This window comes from Coptis chinensis, chromosome 4, assembly GCF_015680905.1.
Source record: "Coptis chinensis isolate HL-2020 chromosome 4, ASM1568090v1, whole genome shotgun sequence".
NCBI classification, from domain to species: Eukaryota; Viridiplantae; Streptophyta; class Magnoliopsida; order Ranunculales; family Ranunculaceae; genus Coptis; species Coptis chinensis.
The window spans coordinates 4,961,502-4,985,493 of record NC_141459.1 but is presented as its reverse complement, the minus strand read 5'-3'; the positions used below and the strand labels follow the sequence as shown (position 1 = coordinate 4,985,493).

At 34.4% G+C, this 23,992-nt stretch overlaps 2 protein-coding genes across 3 annotated transcripts; both read left to right on the top strand.

The window, feature by feature from the left end:
- Positions 1-465: 465 nt before the first annotated feature.
- LOC147501385 (homeobox-leucine zipper protein ATHB-40-like) lies at positions 466-1,929 on the top strand. The gene is made up of 3 exons (XM_086603794.1): positions 466-691; positions 823-1,127; positions 1,467-1,929. The coding sequence occupies exons 1-3, from the start codon at positions 595-597 to the stop codon at positions 1,716-1,718; spliced, it is 654 nt and encodes a 217-aa protein (XP_086459920.1). The 5' UTR covers positions 466-594; the 3' UTR covers positions 1,719-1,929.
- Positions 1,930-10,046: 8,117 nt separating this feature from the next.
- LOC147501384 (PPPDE putative thiol peptidase family protein) lies at positions 10,047-14,820 on the top strand. 2 transcript variants are annotated; one of them, XM_086606434.1, is made up of 4 exons: positions 10,047-10,258; positions 10,462-10,719; positions 13,452-13,739; positions 14,275-14,820. In XM_086606434.1, exons 2-4 carry the CDS (start codon positions 10,509-10,511, stop codon positions 14,517-14,519), a joined length of 744 nt encoding a protein of 247 aa, XP_086462560.1. In that variant the 5' UTR covers positions 10,047-10,258; positions 10,462-10,508; the 3' UTR covers positions 14,520-14,820. The 2 variants fall into 2 exon arrangements, with proteins under 2 accessions (XP_086462560.1, XP_086462559.1); XM_086606433.1 differs by lacking the exon at positions 10,047-10,258 and having other exon boundaries at positions 10,426-10,719.
- Positions 14,821-23,992: the final 9,172 nt, after the last annotated feature.

Sequence of the window (23,992 nt, the reverse complement as noted above, 5' to 3'; positions counted from 1 at the left end):
TCCGCCAGTGGTTAAGGTAAGCAATTCGCGCGGTGGGTTAAATGTCGAAAAGAAAGATGTATATATAGTTTCTTACTTGGATTAAATTTTGAGTCAGGTGTAAATGTGGAAGAGTTTTACAGCATGATCCGTCCAAGTTACGTTAAGCTTGTGAACAAGTCCTCCACCAAATAAAAACTCGTCAAATTCGAAATGTTTTATAACCATGATTGAAATTTACCTATCTGATCAGCAAGGATCATTATTTTGATTCACAGATTGTAAATTATATTTTCACTTCACAGTGTGAAAGTGTGACCTTCACCTCAGAGACTCAGAGTATGTTACTTGTCCAAATAAAACTGTATAACACAATCTGCTAAAAAAATGCTGAATAACCCTTCTCATTTCCTAAAGATAGTGAATGTTATTTACAAATATAGAAAGTAATCAAAGTATGATGAAAATAGTCAAAAATCAAAAAATTGAGTTGGTAAAGAAAGTGCGTCTCCCATATTATAAATATGTATCCCACTCCAGTACTTTCATGCTACATTCAAAGTTTCAAACCATTGGCCTAATCCAAAAACAAGTCCTGTCAATTAACTTAAGAAGATGATGAAAGGTAACATGATGATGAATGAAGAAGATGCTCACTTGTTCAGCTCTCACCTATTTCCTAACTTGTACAACCATGCAGTATCAATAGAAGGTTAGTGATCATGTTTATGCACACTGTAACTATTTATGCAGATATATACTCATATTCTCATTTGTATCAGCGTAGACTCTTTTACCTAGTTACTTACTAACAAAACTTTGTGAAATGCGTGTACTGTGTAGGGGTGTCTAAGACGCGTCGAAGGCGAAAGAAAAACAAAGGGGAAGCTATTGGTGATGTGAGGAAGAGAAAGTTGAGTGTTGAGCAAGTATCCAAACTTGAGATGAACTTCAGTAGAGATCATAACTTGGAGACTGAAAGGAAAGAAAGAATTGCTGTAGAACTTGGTTTGGATCATAAACAAGTTGCTATTTGGTTCCAAAACAGAAGAGTTAGATGGAGGGTTAAGAAGCTAGAAGACGAGTACTCCAAGCTCAAGGCTACACATGAAAGTGTAGTTGTTGAGAGGTCACAGCTTGAAGCAGAGGTAACTCTCTAATTTCTAGTTGCCGTGGCCTACTACATTTGCTAGTTTTGTTCTTTATTTCTTTGCATTCATACAAACAACTGATGTTATAGCTTATAAGCAGCTTAACTCCTATAATCCTGCTGTGTGTTTTAGCAGTAAGTAACACAAATGCAAGAAATTGGAAGGTGCTCTTCTGGTCAGGAACTTCACTTAAAACTCCTGTTGCTTTGCATTACCCTTATTTGTAGTTTTTCTTGTTTTTCTCGTTGTCTACAAACTTGCTGAAATAATTAACAATTGTTTTTTCTCATTTTATACTAGTACTGCTAACAAAACATATCAACTAATCTGTTACAGGTACTAAGCCTTAAGGCACAACTATCCAATGCTCATGAAGAAATAAAAATGTTTGCAGAAAGATCAGATGGAGCTTCACGCAGCAGCCAGGGTTCATTCTTTGACATGGAACCACAATTCCTTGGAGAAAATGGAGTGGAAGGATTTGAAAATTTCTATTATGTGTTTGACAACAACTCTATGGATGGGATGGAGTGGGTAATATCAACTATGTTAACCCAGCAAAAAAATAATGAGTATCAACTATGTTGAGGCTGCAGTTAGTGTTGACTATTACGGTTTTACCGGCCACTGTAGATAATCTTAACTACTAATGTAAATTAAATCTCTATAATAATGTCTTAAGCTGTAGTACGTTATCTTAGTTAAGTATTGACAATTGATGTAAAATATTCTAAGCCGTAGTTCCACACTTCCACTGTGGATAGTACGTGATCAGTGAATGAAACGACTAGTTGTTTAATGTTTGCTTCTTCTCATTTCACTTGTTAGTTTTATCACACAAAGCATCATCTGCTGAGTTAAGCTGTTTGAACAATGCGACTTTTCAATCATGGACTTGAAATTATTTTTCCAGCACCAACCACAAACCAAAAAGTCAAAACAATCTCTTTATTAATTTCCTTGCTCCGCTCCCAACTAATATCAATAATTTTTTGCTACTTCCGTCCTTCAAACCCATGAACTTGTGTATCAAAAAGGAGACCAGATCGCCTCTATCGGGGTGGACATCTGAATTCTCCTCCAGTGAGAAGCAGGCCATCTCCCAAGGTTACCAGCCGGCTTAGTTAGCACGTCTGGATCCCTCAGTTGACAAGATAAATTAGTTTTTTTTTTTTTTTTGTTACTTTATCCGTTAGTTATTATTGTTAGTTTTTGGTAACGAGTGAATTGTCATTGAAGGGGTAACTAGCTACAACGTCTACTGGAGAAGGTACGTCCAGTGTGTGAAATGACTTACTTTGCAACTTTGCCAGAAATGTAGCAAAAATATCTTCACTTGAAACCCGTGCATGTTCTAGTTAGGCGGGAATCCTGTTGGGCTTGTAGCAATAGCTGAATTCTTGGGCTTTTATCAGTCTTTGGGCCTGGCTCTGTTGGTATTAACCAATTTAATTGTTTTCTTGTGTTGTACCTGGACAACCTGGTTGGGTTTTGTCCAATGGGGAAACAACCTAGTGTCTACTTGGCTTGCTCTTGGGTGCTGCGTATAGCCCCAAAATTGTATTCTTTCATTATTATTATTTTTCTTCTATGAACTCTACTTATACGAACTCTTAAAAAGAACTCCAACACGAAAAACAATCAATTAGAAACTGATTTTTGGTGGAGAAAACATAATCCAATATATAATCTCCAGTTTGCCAAATAAAAGTGCACTTCCAGTTCGCCAATAAAGGCAACTGGCTACCTTAACATATAGGGTCCTGTATTGGGAGCCACCAGAATTGGATTGGGCAGTCTCCAGCCCAAGCCCAAATTGCAAAGCCCAACAAAAAGCCCAATACACCCCCCACTTCCATCGCAAAACCGGAAAAACCTCCTCTAACCGGTCATCTCTATCGCGCAAACCCTTCGAACCCTAACAAAAAAAACCCAATTTTATTGAAGCAATCCAACGGGATGTTAGCAGAAGGTATGCACCTTTTTTTGGTTTTTCTCCTTTTGATTATTTTATGTAGTGGTTCAGATTCTTTACTAGTTAGAAAAATTTTATTCGTACCAATTAGCAAACATCATTAAGAAGATTAAAGGTTCTTGACGAACACACAGTTACTCAATCCATGGTGGGGAGTACTGATTGGAAGTGTGATACTTTTTCTTCCTATATCTATCATAGTTACCCCCTCCTGGAAGTATAGTATCTATGTTGTTTTTCCTCCTCCTTGAAAGTATAGCTTAATTGGCTTGATTTCACACGGAAAGTGCTTTATGGTTTTTTTTCCATCCGTTAAACTAGACACATAAAATTGTTTAATGGGAATGATGCCCTATGTGGCTCTTTGTAGATCCTAACCTCAAGATTTCCAACAGAGACATTACTGACGTTGATCAAATAGCACATAACATCAAAAGAAACTGAGATAGTTGTGGCAGAAACATTGAGTGGCGTTAGAATCTTTTAGAGTTGTAGCTGATAACTCCTGTACTTGATCAGTTCTTGATTTGCGTAGGAGTTTCACCAGATAGCCAGCTTACATCTTCTCACAATCCAATCGCAAAATTTAATCCAATTCGGCTGAAATTTAATCCTGCAATTTCGCCATTGAAGCTTTTGCAAGTTGGGAGAGCAGTGAAAGCTTGAAATGTTGTCATTTCTAGTTGTTCGATTCTTGCATTGTACTCTTTGATTCATTTCTAGTTGAAGGTAAAAACTTTTGCTTGCTTTGTCCCTTTTGATTCATTTCCAGTTGATCGATTCTTACTGAATGTCAATTTTTCTTACGATGCCTTTGAATATATTAATATATAAACTGAATTGCATATGCTTTAGTCATTTTCTACGTCATTTTGGTGATTGTGGTATGTCATTTTCTACGTTAGTTTTTGGTGATTTTTTATTTAGTGGTGATTATTGGCGCAACTTTGGTGATTTCTGTGAAATGTAACAGTGGGATGATTCTTCAATTTGTTATTGTACCAATCATTGACATAGGATTAGTAGGTTGTGGTTTTGTGGATTCTAGTTACTTTAGTGACGTAGTTGTTATATTAATTAATTTTGTATGTTCAAGCACCAGGAACATTGTTATGAGCACTCTCACTGTTGCAGTACACCCATAGATCCATAACACGATTATGGTGTGGTATGTTTATTGAGCACGGGGATTTATTAGACTTATTATGACAATGGCTTTTTAACTTTGTGAAGAATGTTTTAATCTATTAAATGCGAGAACTGCAAAGTGACTATATTCACTCTTCTATATTGTGAGACTTGATAGGACTATCATTTCTAATTTAAGGAGTAATATTGCTTAGTGTTGCTATTTCTAAGATGTAATATCTGTGTTGATAATATTTGCTTGGTAGATTTTATGACATCCATATTATTATCCAAAATTAGCATATCATTTACATAGAGACATACAATGACACATTATTTTTTAGTGTTTTTGACATAAACACATTTGTCACACTCGTTTATTTTAAAACCGTTTGTCAATATCGCGTAATCAAATTTCTCATGCCATTGTTTTGGTGCTTGCTTTAATCCATATAAGGATTTAACAATGCAAGCTTGCATTGTAAACTTTCCCTTCTTGTCCAGGAGCAACAAACCCTTCGGGTTGTTCCATGTAAATTTCTTCATCTAACTCACCATTCAAGAATATCATCTTTACATCTATTTTATGTATCTCAAGTCCATGTATCGATGCTATTGCAATTAACATCCTTATTGACATTATTCTTATAATCGGGGAGTAAATGTCGAAATAGTCCAATTATTATTTTTGTCTAAAACCTTTGACCACAAGTCTATCTTTATACTTGTCGATTGATCCATTAGTCTTAAATTTTTTTGTGAATATCCATTTATATTTCAAAGTCTTGAAATTAGGTGGTAAAACCACCAATTCCCATGTATGATTTTGCAATATGGATTCAATTTCGCTATTGATAACTTCTTTCCAATAAGGAGCTTCTGGAGAGGACATTGCTTTCTTGAACGTTTGAGGATCATTTTCTAACAAATACGTTAAAATGTGGTGCCTTTTCGAAACAACACAGTAACTGTTCGAACCAACACATGCAGTTTCTTTTCGAAACAATACAGTGACTGTTCGAGACAACATAGTAACTTTTCGAAATGACACACCTTTTCGGCATAAAGCAACATTTCAAACTGTTGCTTCTTTACAAAAGTCACATTTTCAACATAATGCGATGTTTCGAACCGTTGCACTATTTTTGAAAAGATTTTTTTTTTCTCTTTACTGTTTCATGTGAAATTGTTAAGCCTAATGAACAACAAATCCTTCGGGTTGTTTTATGTAAAAAGTTTCGTCTAACTCACCATTCAAGAATGCCGTCTTTACATCTATTTTATGTATCTCAAGTCCATGTATCAATGCTATTGCAATTAACATCCTTATGGACATTATTCTTGTAACCGGGGAGTAAATGTTGAAATAGTTCAATCATGCATTCTTTTTGTCTAAAACCTTTGACTATAAGTCTATCTTTATACTTGTCGATTGATCCATTAGTTTTAAATTTCTCCGTGAATATCCATTTATATTTCAAAGTCTTGAAATTAGGTGGTAAATCCACCAATTCCCATGTATGATTTTGCAATATGGATTCAATCTTGCTATTGATAGCTTCTTTCCAATAAGGAGCTTCTGGAGAGGACATTGCTTCTTTGAACGTTTGAGGATCATTTTCTAACAAATACGTTATAATGTGGTGCCTTTTCGAAACAACACAATAACTGTTCGAACCAACACATGCAGTTTCTTTTCGAAACAATACAGTGACTGTTCGAGACAATATATTAACTTTTCGAAATGACACACCTTTTCGGCATAAAACAATGTTTCAAACCGTTGCTTCTTTACAAAAGTCGCACATTTTCAGCATAATGCGACGTTTCGGACCGTTGCACTATTTTCGGAAAGATTTTTTTTCTCTTTACTGTTTCATGTGAAATTGTTAAGCCTAATGGGCCCAAACGGATTGTTAAGCCTAATGAGCAACAAACCCTTCGGGTTGTTTCATGTAAATTTATTCATCTAACTCACCATTCAAGAATGCCGTCTTTACATCTATTTTATGTATCTCAAGTCCATGTATCGATGATATTGCAATTAACATCCTTATAGACATTATTCTTGTAACCGGGGAGTAAATGTCGAAATAGTCCAATCATACATTCTTTTGTCTAAAATCTTTGACCACAAGTCTATTTTTATACTTGTCGATTGATCCATTAGTCTTAAATTTTTTTGTGAATATCCATTTATATTTCAAAGTCTGGGAATTAGGTGGTAAATTCACCAATTCCCATGTATGATTTTGTAATATGGATTAAATATCGCTATTGATAACTTCTTTCCAATAAGGAGCTTATGGAGAGGACATTGCTTCCTTGAACGTTTGAGGATCATTTTCTAGCAAATACGTTAGAATGTGGTGACTTTTCGAAACAACACAGTAACTATTCAAACCAACACATGCAGTTTCTTTTCGAAACAATACAGTGACTGTTCGAGATAATATAGTAACATTTCGAAATGACACTTTTTCGGCATAAAGCAATGTTTCAAACCATTGCTTCTTTACAAAAGTCGCACATTTTCAACATAATACAACGTTTCGGACCGTTGCACTATTTTCACAAAGATTTTTTTTTCTCTTTACTGTTTCAAGTGAAATTGTTAAGCCTAATGGGCCCAAACGGATTGGGCCTTGTTAAGAAATTGGTTGTCCAAAAAGAATATATACACCACCTAGTTATGCCCCAGCCGAGTCGAAGCCGAGCCGGTCGAATGGCTACGCACGCGCGTGTGTTTCTTGTTGAGCTTACTTGCGTTCCGTCTCCACTAGGGGTGCAAGTGGATATCCAAATATTTGAATCTGATTCAAATTCGTATTCAAAAATTGGATATTATCCGAAAATTTTGGATTCGAATTTGGATTCAGATAAATTTTTTATGTTCGAACTGGTTTCGGATACTGACATATCCGCATCCGATAATATCCGATCTGATTTAAAAAATTAATTTTTATTATATATAATTAAGTTATTAATTTTTTATTATATAAAATATTATATAAAATCATAAACTAATAATATAAAACTATAATAACAATAATAAATGACAAATATATATATATTTATATTAGGTTTTATAGTGGTAAAATGAATTATTCAAAGCAAATAAAATTTAATTTTCGGATCGGATATTATTCGATATCAATAAATTTTCATATTCGGACTAGTCGCCACGGAAAATTAGTGGTACATACCCCTTAGGGCCCAACCTAAGTAGCCTCAATTAGGCCTTATAAACTCAACAACTTTTTGGTCTTATGTCCATGTGGGACTAAATGCTTTTTATACCTATTTTTCATCTCAAGTTAGGTAATTTAGGAGACAAATTTATCATTTATTTCTCAATGGATTTACGCAATTTCAAGTCATGTGTGTTCATAACACTATAGATTTTCAATTGCAACCCATTTTTCTAGCAACATCAACTTATACGATTAGTTGTGGGTGCGAATACCTGAGAACATGTCAAAGGGGGTGCCAATCCCTTGATTAGTTGGGGTGTAAATACTGCGCCCTAAAAAAAAACGAGAGATACTAATTCTCATATAGTCATATTGAGCATTGGATACTTATTTGATTGTCGTACTCCACAGGAGGACAGTCCTGTAGCTCATTTAAGCTGTGTGCTACTTCTGTAGCCAGGTGATCACCAATATTAATCCAGTATGCTCTTTTTCTCTTGGGGTCTCGGTGTCTCTAATCAAGTTGAGTCGTGCACGTGAGGAAGGTGATCCTACTCACCCGCCATTAATGAGGGTCGTTCATGAACTTGTTGAGAGTTTTAAATTGGGAAATGGAGTACATGATTCTTAAGAAAAGAGCTGGCACTAATAAAATTATAAAGTTGACTGCTATCGATATATATACATTGAGCCATAAAAATATAAACTCCATTAAAGCAGCCTGCCAAGCACAATTTTTTTTTCCATAAGTATACTCTACTATTGAAGACTAAGATCTAATTTTAGGGAAGGGTTCTAAAGACATATTTTATCTTTCATGTAAACAAACTCAAAATTGTTAGGGAATTTATAAGTTTCGGATTAGACTAATATTTTGTAGATATGGTCTTCTAACTATTCTAAACATTGTCACAAATAATAAAAAAAATCAAAAAATTCTAAATTTGCCAAATATAGTATAAAAAATAGTGAAAATGAACGGTCTACAATTAGCCAAATTTTATAAATTGTTAACTACATTTGGCAAGTTTAAATTTTTTTATTTTTTTGATTATTTGTGACAATGTTTAGAATAGTTAGGAGATCATATCTACAAAATATTAGTCTAAATTGCTTTAAAAACTTAAAACTTAAAATAAATATGTCCCTCTCCTCTCCTAACTTTCAAAATTGAAAATATGTCCCTTCAAACCAATATCATCCTCCTAACTTTTTTTTTTTTTTTTTTTTTTTGTGTGTTTTAAATAAACAGTTTGCTTCAAACCAATAGCATCACTCTGGTAACAATTTTCGCTTTGACGTACTTAGAAATTAGACTTGAAAAACAAGCACATGGTGACAATAATTATCATTAGTTAGAAAATAAAATGTTTAACACGAATTATTGTCTTCACTTGACAAAAATTATGAACATCAAAGAACATGTTGATGTTTACCTATTACCTAAGCAAATCCCACGTCTTAAATAAGCGAATAATTGGCAAACCCTACCAAGAAGATATATCCTGGAAACAGAACATAAAGCAAAAGCTGGTCCTAATGAAGATTACTGATTGATCAAATGCTGCCTAATGTTGCCGCATTTAATAATTCATGGGGGCCTTGGGCCCTTGCTTTACGTTAGTTAGATTAGTGTACACAATTCCTCCAACCCAACCTAAATTTGGATTTGGAATCATAGTACCTACTTCCATATTCCTTGACGTAAAGTAAAAAACAAAAACATCTTGATTACCTACTTGACTACTTCAAATGATGTAGAAAATAATTACAGGTATCCTAACCATTTCATGAAAAAGTGAACTATTTCATTTGGACATAGCACACATGTTTATCAGCAGAGTTGAAGGTAAAATAGCCAATAGGATGAGTTCGTTCTACAATAAAACAAAGAGAAATTAATCTAAAACGATTGAAAAGAGGGACCCACATAATAAATCTGATGTTATCGAAATTAAACAAAAACGACGGCTAAAATGTAATGTCTCTGTCACCTTCCCATCTGGTGAATAACAGAATTCTTGACCTGGCCTCTAACTAATTAATAAATAAATAATTTGTTTAGAAATAATCCTCGTGCATCCTCATAATAAGTCAAAGCCTTACCCCCAAAACAAAAAAAAAATCAAAAATAAAGTCAAAGCCGACGAGAAATTGGACGTCATTTTTGAAAGAGAAGAACAAATAAGGTCCTAGCACGTATTTAATTAATGACTTGATTTTGATAGTTTGGAAACCACAACAAAGTGCCACTTTCCTTAATCACGACTCACAAGTTCTAACTTAATGCACAATCAATGATGTCCATGTCTTTTAGATAAGAGTGTTTCTACAGCAACTCACACTTTTAAACCGAATTTGTGAACACATTGACGTGGGAAGCAGAAAAACCTTGATTTTCCGTACTTCTTTGACCAATACACATGCACTCTCTGCCTGATGAGTGACACGTCAGTGTGTTCACAAATTCAGTTCAAAAGATTCGGTTGCTATAGAAATCTTGTAATAATATCTGTAATCAACAATTTTTATGTTAAGAAGTTTTAATTATTAATAAGGCTATCTTCAAGGCACCCAACCAACTCTTTGAGACTAACAGCTTGTTTCCTATTTCTAGTCAAGATTAAATAACAATTAAAAAAAGAAAAAGTGAAAAAAAACACCAGAGGCAGCTTTGAAAAGAAAGTTTTGTCTGAGATTACAGTAGGAGTAAGGATAAAAAGCACAAAAAAAAAAAAGAGTAGGGCGTGCTTGGCCACATTTCTGGAACAATGGGTTCTGGTTTTTGTCAGGAATGAGTGCACGTCTCTTCTCTCTGGCCTTTTCAAATGGTTAGTTTTATTTTTTCTTTTACTATTATTTGTTTGTTTGGTCTCAGTTATGTTGGATCTGTAGTTGTAGGATGAAATGGCCTGTTTGTAAAACTAGATCTTAACTTCCTGCATTGTGTAGTTCATGGTCATGTTACACTTAAAAAAAAAAAAAAAAATAGATTTGGTTCAGTTATGTGAGTGTTTATTTTGTGTGTGTGCAGTTTGGAACTAGGATTTGAGCATATCATTGATTGATAGTATAGAAATTATGAAGGCGGGGACGAAGAAGGGGTGGAAGTCTATTGTTCCTCTTCATTTAAAAAACAAATCGGCAACCCGTTTCTGCATCTTCCCCAAAGTTCGCTCGGCTGGTCTTAGTCCGGGGAACTCTCCTGTTTATCTCAATGTGTATGATTTAACCCCCATGAATGGCTATGTTTACTGGGCTGGCTTAGGCATCTTTCACTCTGGTGTAGAAGGTACTTTTTGGATTCCGTTATAGTTTCTGTATCAGGAATGTGTTTAACTGCTTCATTATCTTCTTTTCAGCATTAGTGTGTATGATAGGATGGTAGATAGGATGGTATCTTTCAAGTATCTAGAATTTTCTTCTCCTTTTGCAGTTTGGGAAGTAATCAATTGAAAGTTTGAAAATGGAAACGGACCCTGAGGCTTTATATTTGTGGTGAGGGAGGTTCATAGTCAAGGGAATATGGAGATCATATGTCAATGCAACATAATTTACATTCTTAAGTTTTGTGAACCGGTTATTGACGATATTAACTTAATTAGCATCGTTGTGTGATCAGTGATTTGCGAGTCATTTAAACTATGGCTAGGTCACTTACTTAAAATGATCTCTGAGGAAGTATTTGGAAATCTTAGCAACTGGAATCCAAATTATGGCTAGGTAGCTTGCTTAAATGATTTCTGATATGACATTTGGAAATCTCTTAGCAAACTGGTATCCAGTTGAATCATAACATATAAGTGATGAATGCCCACGTCAACAATCTATTATCCTTACTTATTCTAGGCAAACTTTTGAAACAAACTTGTATCTTTTTTTTTTTTTTCTGATTGGTAAGCAAGCTTGTATCTCGTTGAACCACTGAATGCTTCTTTATCCCTGTGCCAACCACCTGAGGTCAGACATTAAGAGTATTGAAGAAAACTCAAATGGATGTTCATCATCTTTTACCTTATTTTGGGAAGACAATGAGATTCCCACCCATGTTGATGTGCCGCTAAAGAGAGTTTCATGTGCCAATACAGAATGCCCGAAAACAGAATTATAGGCTGTTGACCTACATTAGGCAATCTTTATATAAAGATGATGAATACTGTGGAGGAAGTTTTGCTTTATATTTGCCTTCAATCTCTTTTGATGTTACCAATTCTTAGTAACATTTTCTTTTGCATTTAGTCACCACTTTTTATCGCTCAGTGTTGTATGTGCCTTCTGTTGATATTGTCAGCGTCTAAGAGTTGCTGAAATGTGGTGACTGGTTCTTCCAAGTTCTAGATTAGTGGAGTATTAACTAAGTTACATTGACACGTATACTTGTGTCCGTATCCGACGAGGATACAAAGTGTCTGACACGGTGAAATATCAAAAAATTGATGTATATCACATACAGTATGTGTCCAACACGGACATGTCACACGTGGATACATATCCAACACGGATTATTATTAAAATATGGCGTGTCCATGATGAAGATTATGAGTTGAAAGATAGGTAATAACAAAGATAACTCAATTGAGAGATTTTTGAATAATAATCAAATCATAATAATCATAATGGGTTGGTTCTTACAAACTACTAGAGAAGCCCATATTTATAGATATGATTTCTTGGACTCTAAGCAATGTAAAATAGAAACTAATACTAATTCTAATTTGACACAAATTAAGAAATAACTTAACTACTAATTAAAACTCTTCTAGAACCAACTAGAGATAGGTATCCTATCCTACATCACCATGACATAGATATTTAGTCTTCCCCCCTGTAGGATTTCATTTGCAATGTGTTTCGGAATGCTTTTGGCAAAAGGAAGTGACATAATGAAGTGACAATCTTTAATGGGAAATTTCTTTTGGATTGCATACACTTGTGTCTCTAAAATGTAGAAATTCTTGCATTTAGTTTATGTACTATAATTTTTTAGTCGGCTTATGCAAAATAAAGGAAGAGAGAGAGAGAGTTGTGCTGGAAACTTCTTGTTTACTTGGTTTGTGAATTGTGTGACTTAGTAATGCTTGTATTTGTGTGTGTATGCATGTGGCTTTACTTGGTTATTGACAATTTCTCTTTTATCACTCAAAAAATAAACAGAAGGCAAATGGATGAAATAATGTTTTCTCCTGTTGTGGCAGTTAGAAATGGAGTATCAATCTTTGGTGCCAGTTAGAACTGGAGTATCAATGTCCACTGACATTTTTTTTTTGTAGCGTGACTTTGTGGGAATACATATCTTGAATGTCCACTGAAAACTTTATGATTGATGGGAACGTGTTTGTGGTTTCCCTCATTACACTCCTTGGTTTTGGCTTTTCTAAGAAAACCAAGAAGTCGCCAATTAGAAGTTGATGTTCCATCGGCACACAAGATGTGCATGAACTCAAATTCAAGCACTTTGTTGTTTTTTGTTGTAAGAGGGATCATTCCAAATTCAGTATAGAAATTTTGTCTTATTACATTTATGATTATATGAAGATTTACTGACTGATGATAAATTATTATACAGTTCTTGGTTATTGACAATTTCTCTTTTATCACTCAAAAAATAAACAGAAGGCAAATGGATGAAATAATATTTTCTCCTGTTGTGGCAGTTAGAAATGGAGTATCAATCTTTTGTGCCAGTTAGAACTGGTGTATCAATGTCCACTGGCATTTTTTTTTGTAGCGTGACTTTGTGGGAATACATATCTTGAATGTCCACTGAAAACTTTATGATTGATGGGAACGTGTTTGTGGTTTGCCTCATTACACTCTTTGGTTTTGGCTTTTCTAAGAAAACCAAGAAATCGCCGATTAGAAGTTGATGTCCCATCGGCACACAAGATGTGCATGAACTCAAATTCAAGCACTTTGTTGTTTTTTGTTGTAAGAGGGATCATTCCAAATTCAGTATAGAAATTTTGTCTTATTACATTTATGATTATATGAAGATTTACTGACTGATGATAAATGATTATACAGTTCATGGTGTGGAGTATGCATTCGGAGCCCACGACTACCCAACAAGTGGTGTCTTTGAGGTCGAGCCCCGCCAATGCCCAGGCTATAAATTCCGGAAGTCGATATTCCTGGGGACAACATGCATGGACCCTATCCAGGTCAGAGAGTTCATGGAGCGCCACTCTGCCCACTACAATGGTGATACATATCACTTGATTGTTAAGAATTGTAACCATTTCTGCAAGGATATATGTTACAGATTGACTGGAAACTCAATCCCAAAATGGGTAAATCGACTTGCGAAAATAGGTATTCATTCTCATCTTCACACTTTTCCCCCGCTTGCAAAAATCATTTATACATTCTGTTTCTTAGTTTTTTTTACTGTTAGGCTAAAACATTTTTTTTTTACCGCTTATACTAACAAGGATGATCCCAGTGTAAGTATGTATCATATGCCAAATCTGATCAGTTGAGGGATGATCCTTAGTAAAGTATGTCTATATACTTGTTACAGTATTTGTGGAAAGTTTTTAGCATGTCATGTAGACACATGGTTTTTGCACATCAGAATGCCTTTCTTGTTAGAGGAAAGTTATTGACCTAATGCTTGAGTTCACAAGCGTTTGGAAAAGGAGACACATGGCTCTTCTGATACTAAGTATTTACAGATGCGTATATAGAGACCACATAGTACCTCAAGAACAATATTGCAGTATTATAATTGTTATATAGATGTAAGATACACCCAGATCCTAGTCAGATGTGTATAGGTATTTTTAAGTTTTGGAGCACCTATAGTTTACAAATCATGTTTCTTCAATTGAATGAATTATTTTCACAGGATCAGTCTGCAACTGTTTACTTCCTGAGGCCCTTAAGGTGGCTGCTGTACAACATGAGCCTAATTACCAAGGATTTGACAGTGAGAAAAGGAGGCTGACTAGTGCTTTCAGTTGCTTGTCTTCGATTTCAATGCGGCAGAAACAGTTATCAACATCTTCTTTGTATCTACATATGCCTTTAAAAAGATGCCTACCACCATGGGAGTTGAGAAGATCCACTAATGGATCACTGAAGGGAAGGTAAGAAGGGAAAAGTTTATGTTTGTTTATCAGAATCCTTGGTTGGAATTGCTGAAGGGTTTCAGCCATTTGTGCCATATCTAGGTGTTGCTGGAAGATTTATCGAGCTCATTGTGACCACAAGTCTTGGGAGGGTTAAGTCTATGTCGGGCTGTTGTAATTTTTGTATGTTGTTGTTGGTCTCTTCTTCATTCCCTAGTTTCTAGGGTAATACTGTTTTGTTATACTGTATGTTTGTTAGAACTTTAAGGTCAGCACTCAATGCTTGGCCCATTAACTTGGTCTTTGTCAGTTTTATGCTTCAACTGGCCTCTACTTATGTGCCTAGGGCGACCTCTACTGAATTTTGCTGAGGCTGACCTTGCTATCATATAGATTATCCTATACTAATGTCCTTGCTATCATATAGATTATCCTATACTAATGTTGGATAATCTCCATAGGGGCCCCAATTTTATGAAGATGTGGTATGATACAACTCTGTGTAGGCCAATTATAACACCCCGTGTTTTTTTTATACGTATTTTTCTATTTAATTAATTAATTTAATTGTTTATTTTAAAAATTCGTCTTGATTGGATTTCGGGATACGTGGAACTTTGGTTTTGGGCCCGAAGTCGGTGTTGGGCTTGGGTTTGGGACCCAAGATATAAACACATTGTTACAGAGAATAGGGTTTTGAAGATAATAAAATATAAAAATGGAGGCAGAAAAAAGTTCGGTTTGTTTGGAGAGGTGGAACGACGATTCGATTTTAGGAAAATTCGTCGAAATAGTTAGTTAAGGTGAGTAGCTATTTTGCTATTTCAATCAACTTATGGTTTTCTCGCAGTATTGATATCGCTTCATTATACCGTGGTGTTGGACTTCGTGCCTTTTTGTTTTATTAAACCTTGTTAAATTTCGGTTTGTGATTAAACCGTTGAACCGCTGGAAAAGAGGTCGGCTTGGGTTTCGTTTAAACTTCGGTTTGTCGTGGTTTTCAAACTCAACTTAAAAACTCGCTCAAGCTTGAAGCTTCGTCAATGGCGGCATGAGCCCGGCGTCCCGCATGCTTTAGATCTTCGTTGTGGTTGTCGTTTTTGTAAACTTTTTGATTGTTGGTTGGCTGCCGATTGGGTAGTGGGTTGTGGTTGGACGAAATACGGTGGGAGGTTGTCAAGGTGCTGCCAAAGCTTGAGCCATCTTTAATGGCGCCGAACGCCATTACTGGGTTACTGCAAGAGGCGATTTTTGTCTTCATTTTTCGTGTTTAAACTGTTTTTGGTTGATGTTGTGGGTGGTTGAGGTATGTTTGTATGTTGGAATGTATATGGGGCTGTCGATTGGAGCTTGGGAAAAGCCATTAATGGCGGTTCGAAATTGTAGATCTAGTTTTGGAGGATGGGTTATCGAGTCAGTGTATGGGGGTTTTGTTTTTGTTAATGTTGTTTGGTTGGTGATGTGGATCAAAACCGATGTGATGAAGTTTGGAATGGGTGGAGGCTAGTGGTGGCCGGATTTTTGGTGGAGGAGAGAAGCTAGAGAAGATGAACAGTAACTGTTCATCTTAGTTGGGCTTGGGCCGGTTTTTGGTTTTTGGGCTATTTTGGTTTTGTTAGTTGGGCCAGTTCTTTTCTATTTTTGTTTGGGCCCTTTTCCTATTAGTTGATACCTTGTTATGGGCCAGTTCTAATTTTTGAAATGGTGAGCCGGTTTTCTCTTATTTGTGGACCAGTTTAATTTAAAGTTTTGGGCGAACTTCGGTTGTGTTTGGGGGCTGCTCAAAGATAAGTTCCGGCCCGTTTCTAATATTGTTTGGGGCCAGTCCATTGGACTTAAAATAGATCTACATGGGTCTTTCAATGTTTAGACTTTCGGGTTCTAAGGTTTGGGCTTGGCCAGTTGGGTCCGAACCATGACCTTAGCCATGAGCCCATGAGCCATGCACCGTTGACTTTGACCATCGACCTTTGACTTTGACCATGATGGGTTGAGTTTGACTTCGACCATGACGTGTTGACTTTGACTTTGACCAGAGTTGACTTGAGTTGATTTTTAACCCGGATTATGATTTGGGCTATTTGGATAGGTCTAGGGCTATTAGCATGCTTGACTTTAGGCTAAGACCTTTATATATACGTGTGTATGTGTATTAACTACCATGTGATTTTGCAGTATTTTATGATATCCAACGTTATGACACTAAGACATCCCTGAAATTAATAACGCGTAAATCAAAAATACAGGAATCAAGATACTCATTCGTTATCTGAAATGATATATAAAATAAAGTTCAATAATGCGTAAATAAATTTACCGCGACTTTTAGAACTCACTCACCACCTCAAGTTTTGAAATTTAGTTTTATGACCGCTGATGTCATAGGTTAGGTGGACATTTATTGAATGTGCCATAAATGGCCCGTTAATGCTATATAGGGGTATTCATTGAATGTCTTGTGAATGACCAAATTGTTTGGACTACCCTGAGAGGAACTAAGGTATTCGCCATGGGTTAGTTGTGTTCCTTAAGTGTGAAATGTAGGGTTGGGTATTCCTTGAATGTGGCGGGAATGACCTAAGGTACATAGGTTGTGAAATATGTGTATAAGAAAAGTAATTGATTAATTAATAAGAGAAATTAAGTTGATTGGCGAGTGTGCTTGGGTTTACTTTTGAATACCCATAGGATATTAACAAATGTTAGAAGTTCTAACTTTCTTTTGCGGGAGGGTAGGACTTAATAACATTTTGTCTTGATGACGACGACGTTAAACCATCCTACCCCTTATACGTTGCCGATATCGGTAAGTTGTAATTCAATTATTAAGTCGATATTAAAACGAGTTATTATAATGAAGTTATATAATGGAAGTCTTGCTTGGGAAGAAATTATGCGGTTAGAATGACTTTAACTACCGCCTTCCAAGTTGTGAATGATTAAGTTATGGGATAATAAAAGTGATTGTTTGGATAATTAAAGTATGATAATGTTTATATGTAGTTAGTCTACTCATACCAAAGAAATTCAATTTCTTTACCCATGTTTGCTTTGTTTTGGCAACGTGGGTGTGTTATTGGGAACATAGGTGGAAGGCAATGGAATCGCGGCGTGTGATTGGGATTAAGTGCCCGAGGGCAAATTAATTAGTTTCTTTTAGGTCCGATTCTTTATTGGAATGATGTAATAACGTGGAGGTTACATTTTTATATGACATGAGAATACGATGTTGGAAATTTTTATTCTTAAAGTTTGTTTATGTTTGTATTGGGATGGAAGAAAGTCTGAATAAAGTGATAGTTGAGAAATTTGGAGATTTTTGTTGTTAAGTTGATCCTGTTGTGATGTGGGTTTTAGGTTTTGACATGTGTTGTATCACCCCGTCATAGCCTGGGTTTTTAGACAATTGAACATAATGATGTTTGAGATATTTATATTTCAAATATTCATTATTTTTAATTGTTTAGAAAATCGGGCTGTGACACCAATGATCCTTGTATTGTAGAAATCAGCACAATCCATCTTAAGCTGTATATTCATCTTAGTATCGTATAATTTGGTAGATGATCTTTTTCTTTCTTTCTCTTTTTTATATCCTTGACGAAGAACCATGGCCAATATATGACATTGGCGGTTACAGATGTGATATCCAGACTTCAGTCTGTTGAATGAAAGTCGTGTAAGGAGTGTTGGTTAATTTTATAGATTTATTTTACATTCAAAATTCAAATGTGGGTTGAATGCTTGCAACCCGATTCCAAAAGATGGTGAGGCACTTGTGAAGAGGCTAAGGAGGCCACAAATCAACTAATCAAGGAGCTCAGAATGTTGAGAATAGTACTAAACTGCAATCAAAATAGGGAATTGGTTAATGATGAACGCTATGTGGGGCAGCATCTATTGTTTCTTGACTTTCTTCAATCCCTTCAGCCGAAACAAAGCAAGGTAGCAACTCTTAGTACAACATAAACCCTATTCGATCTGTAAAAAGTAATGAGCACAGTTAAGACTTATTTAAGAGTTCAAATGCCAGCTTTCTTGATGTATAGTTTTGGACACTAGCGTCGGAACTCACAAGGCATGCTGATTTGCTAATATATGTTGGTGATTCCGTCGCGCACAAATCAAATTGGATTGGGCAACCATCAAAATAAAAAGAAATTTTACAAATTTTCCATATTATAATTTTGCCATCAAAATTCAGGCCCTGCAACCAATTCAACCGGTCTCGTCAAAACGAACTCTTCAGACCGTTTTTATATACACTCAAACGACTTGGCCAAGTCGTTTGAGTGTATATGCAAACGATATGGCCACGTTATTTTGGTATACACTCAAACGATATGGCCACGTCGTTTGGCCAAGTCGTTTGAGTGTTAGTTTGAGACGTGGCCAAGTAGTTTGAGTGTTAGTTTGAGTAACACTCAAACGATATAGCCAAGTCGTTTGAGTGTATACCAAAACGACGTGGCCATATCGTTTGAGTGTATACTAAAACTATATGGCCAAGTCCTTTGAATGTTAGTTTGAGTAACACTCAAACGATATGATCAAGTCCTTTGAGTGTTAGTTTGAGTAACACTCAAACGATATTCCCATGTCGTTTGAGTATATGACATGGACATGTCGTTTAAGTGTACACTCAAACAACTTAAACGACGTGGCCACATCGTTTGTGTGTGCATTTTAGATTTGGCCAATCATTTGGTATCACATGCAAGCGGTATGGCTGGGTCGTTTAGGGCTTCTATGGGGGGATATGGTGAAGTTGTTTGGACGTAAACACCAATTACACTTTTCTTATACATAAATACCAACACTTTTCTTATAATACAAATAATTAATCGATCATAAGTGTATAATAATTTATTTAAACAATTATGTACAAAATTGAATTAGTAATGATCAATTATCAACGCATCCCAATTGAATTAGAAAAATTGAAATCCGATTCAAAAAATTGGGTTAGAAACAACACAATTAGTTACACCAACACAATTACATGCGCCATGCACTCTGCACTCTTTATATGTTATGACATAGTATTTATATAACAAAGTTAAAACATGTAATCAAACATGCTAAAATCTAAAATAATAATTTGTTTTATATCTAAACTTATTATTATTATTATTATTATTTCAATTGTGAATCATAAACTAGTTTAGAGTTTGGGGTTTGGGGTTCAGGATTCAGGGTTTAGAAATTTTGTACCAATATATTTCACTTAATTATTCGAAATAATAATTTGTTTTATATCTAAACTTGTTATTTTTTATTTTATTTTTAAAATTGTAAACCATAAACTAGGTTAGGGGTTGGGGGTTTAGGATTCAGGGTTTACAAATTCCGTACCAACATATTTTACTTAATTATTCAAAATAATAAATTGTTTTATATCTAAACTTATTATTTATTATTTTCTTTTTCAAATTTTGAATCATAAACTAGTTTGGGGGTTTTGGGTTTGAGCTTAGGGTTTAGGGTTCAAGGTTTACAAATTTCGTACCGACATAAAAAAAAAATTAATTTCAAACATATTACACTCAATTATCCAAATCTAAAATAATAATTTATTTTATATCTAAACTTGTTATTTTCCATTTTTTTTTATTCAATTGTGAATAATAAACTAGTTTAGGGTTTACAAACATATTTCACTCAATTATTCGAAATATATCAAAATTTCAAATATATATAGAATACTCCTTACTCCTTCTTGCTCCTTTTTTCATCAAAATCCTTACTCACATAGAATACTCAAGTTTCTCTACATATTAGAATACTCAAGTTTCTCTAAATTGAACATGAAAATGAAAAAGAAGTATTTGAGGTAATGTTTGAGGTGCAACAACAAAATTAGAGAAAGAGAAAATAGAAGATATGTTGAAAGTGAATAAGTGGAACAAAATGTTGAAGGTCAAGGTGAAGAATTTGAAGATGCGACAAATGAGATGCCTAGAAATTCTCGACGACAAAGTGCAAACTTAAATAATGAGGTAACACTTGATTAGAATAAATACAAAGCACTTGATTGATTGATTAAATGAATGAATGCAAAACAGTTGAATGAATATAAAACCCGAGCCCAAACGACATGGCTGGGTCATTTATTTGGAAAACACCATAATCCATGGTTAGTCGTTTTTTGGAGGGAAACCTAACCTACACTATAATCCATACGAATAGAAAGGTCGTTTAGACCCTCTATGAAACTATATGGCTGAGTCGTTTGGACTTAATTTAGTTAGATTTTTTTTTTTTTTTTTTGTGATTTTGAAACTAAATACAAATTGTTTTAGATTCTTATTTTATTATTTTATATCTAGAAACCTAAAGATAGAATTCCGAAAAATTTCAAAAAAATTCTTCAAATTTAAAGAATTACCAACTAGAGATGCTCTAACCACACGAATTCTTCTTAAATCATTCATATAAAACCACACATTGTCATCTCATTACTGTTTTAGCGCCGGTAATTGTCCCCGTGGAGGACCCTTCTCCATGCATAAAATGCTTTATTCTTGTCTTCTAGCTTTATGTAATTATTATGTACGGAAGAAAATATCACACCATGACAAAGTTGCAAACTGACCAATCATTTCCTTGGCGTAGCTGAAATTATTTCCCTTCGGATTGGGTCCTCGAGTCAGAGATCACAGAAGTGTTGAAAACCACTAATTTGTACCTTCTCTAGGACTCGTATTGATTCTTATTAAAAAAAGCCATAAAATCAATTATTGTCGTTGTGAATTGTGATAGAGAACCAGGGAGATCTCATCTTTGTCGCGTGCATCATTTTCACATCTACGTATCAAATTTTCCAGCCCATCAAATTTCGTCCACAGTAGTGCTGGTAGTTCCTAGCCTCCTATGCACTAATGCACCGATTGGTGAGGGTTGGTAACGAAGGAATGTGCAGAGATTTAGCGTAGAAGTTTTCATACTAATAAAACCTTAAATGGTCTTCCACGGAGGAAATGACATGTACTATTTGGTGAGTAACACAATACGTCAATACTGTAATAAGCCAATTATCTTGGTATCGAAACCTTGCCTACCACTATAGTGTTTGATACTTAATTGTAATTGGCTTAGCTGCTTCTTTTTTTTTGGTAATTTACTTGGCTTCTTCTTTGCTACTTGAGTCTTTGATACTTAATTGTACTTGGCTCTCTTTTATATTGTATCTGTTTCTCATTATCTAATATGAGAAAATCTAGAGTACACAGGCTGTATATGTACTCTCAAATTTGGGCCCTCTAGTAACCAAAAAGTGAGGGTATATTGCCCCACAAAATCTATAACTAACGAATGAAATGCCAGTGCACCCATACATTCCGTGTACTCTAAAACTGCTAATCTAATATATGATACTGTTTTACCGATAAATAAAAGAGAATGTCAAGATTACAAGTTTCAACATCACCATATCTCGACTATATTACATAGGGGAAAAAAAATGAAAACTACAGTCGGGTCTTTGAAATTGGACATTTTTATTATATAGAAAAATATAGAGTTTAGTGAATAATAAATTCTACATCGTCTAAGGGTATTTTTGTAACTTCACATCAAATTTAAATGTTTTTTAATTAAACAATTCAGACGATTAGTAAAACATTGAAATTAAATTCCATTTATACGGTTATATCCATGTGATAGGCACATCCAATGTTGGCAATATTCTGGGTCCCATCATATATAAAATATAATATTTCATTTTTGTTTTTTCTACTTTCAATTGTGTATTATTATAAACGTGATGCTAGTAGATATATATGTGGCCTCATGCCACGCGGAGTACTTCCCATCGAGGCATTGACTGACTGCTATATGCACTAAGCTTGATGGACAATGCATACCAATTGTTACATACCAAAGTCAGCTCGAGGTCATTTCCGGTTGGATCAAATTGCAAAAACCCAATAATAAATTTTGTCTTTGTACCTTGTCCAAGTAGGTTAGTACGGGTTATTGTTTAGGCCGAAGTACTAAAATTAGGTTCACAAAATTAGGCCCAATCAATTATGGGTGTAGTATGTGGTTACTTTTATTTATGGTTCTAGGACAAATTAATGGGCCAGTATTATTAATTACGTTTTTTTTTTTTTTCAATAATAATCTCCTCCTCCTATATACAATAGAAATTGAAATTTTTTAGACTCAACCCAATTTTTATGTGAGCAAACTCTTATTCTCCAACTTCTCCAACTTTCTATTTCACTTATATCGATCGATTCGTTATTCTCTCATGACAAATATATATATATACAGTCATTCTCTTAAAAGTAGCTATTTAAGTTAACTTTAAAATAAGTACGTAAGTAAAATTTTACCTACAAAATGAATTTAAACCTATTTTTTTTGTAGATATGATATACTCAATATTAAGATCATCTCTACAAAATTTCAACTCATTTGAAAACCTCTAATATTGGCAAAAACACAATTACAAAAATTCAACATTTCTGGACCGTTAGATTTCTTTTTAAATATGATAACAATATTTATCTATGTTATAAATTTCCAAATGAGCTAAAATTTTGGGAAGATAATCATTATGGTGAGTGCTTCATAACCACAAAAAATTAGGTTTCAATTCATTTTGTAGGTGAAATTTTACGTACGTACTTATTTTAAGTTAACTTAAGTAGCTACTTTTTAGAGAATTACTATATATATATATATATATATATATATATATATATATATATATATATATATATATATATATATATATATATATTCTCTATCTAAAAAAACAAACAAACAAACAAATTTCGACTATAAACTTATAATTTTTTTTGAGATACAGTTGTTTCCATGTTGGAGCTAATTGATGTGTGTGTTGTGATTAATGATTTAAGATGTGAGAAAACATCTTATTATTTCATAACAAATACTCTTCTCATTTTGCAATCTACTTTTTTACTTTTTAATTATAAGTTATTATTGATTGAAGAATAATTTGATTGATTTCAACACCGGTTCGACAATCAATTGAACAACGTATAATTGAATTTTCTCTTCAAATGTTTGAATATTATGTTAATCAATCGTGTGATTTATCTCGATTTCAATATTATTGTTGTCGATAATATTTTTAAATTAGGACTTAAGAGTAATTGTCCGATACACATGCAAACAATATTATGTATTATGTATTAAAACATGCATGCACATATTTGCATGTAAATTCGTTGCTAAAATTTCAATTGCCCATTTTCTGTAATTAAATATGATTCCCAAATATTAGTGGAGGGAGATGAATAAAAAAATAAAAGATAAAAATGGTCAAACAAAGTGGAGACATGTTTTTGCCCAAAATATCAAGTGGAAGGCAAAAATGTCCTTAATCCATAATTATATGCCGACCCTAACTAAAACCAAAATTAAAACTCAATATTATTCTATGGACCCGTTCTCTTAATTAGGTTGGGTTATACAGAGGGCTCATTAAACTCTTTTTATGTGTCATTGTTCTCTCCTCCG

Excerpts from the sequence above, each read along its gene's own strand:
- LOC147501385 (XM_086603794.1), top strand. The coding sequence starts at position 595 with ATGATGAAAGGTAACATGATGATGAATGAAGAAGATGCTCACTTGTTC. Across the intron at positions 692-822 it reads CCATGCAGTATCAATAGAAG|GGGTGTCTAAGACGCGTCGA; the intron begins GTTAGTGATCAT and ends TGTACTGTGTAG. Across the intron at positions 1,128-1,466 it reads GGTCACAGCTTGAAGCAGAG|GTACTAAGCCTTAAGGCACA; the intron begins GTAACTCTCTAA and ends AATCTGTTACAG.
- LOC147501384 (XM_086606434.1), top strand. The coding sequence starts at position 10,509 with ATGAAGGCGGGGACGAAGAAGGGGTGGAAGTCTATTGTTCCTCTTCAT. Across the intron at positions 10,720-13,451 it reads CTTTCACTCTGGTGTAGAAG|TTCATGGTGTGGAGTATGCA; the intron begins GTACTTTTTGGA and ends ATGATTATACAG. Across the intron at positions 13,740-14,274 it reads AAATCGACTTGCGAAAATAG|GATCAGTCTGCAACTGTTTA; the intron begins GTATTCATTCTC and ends TTATTTTCACAG.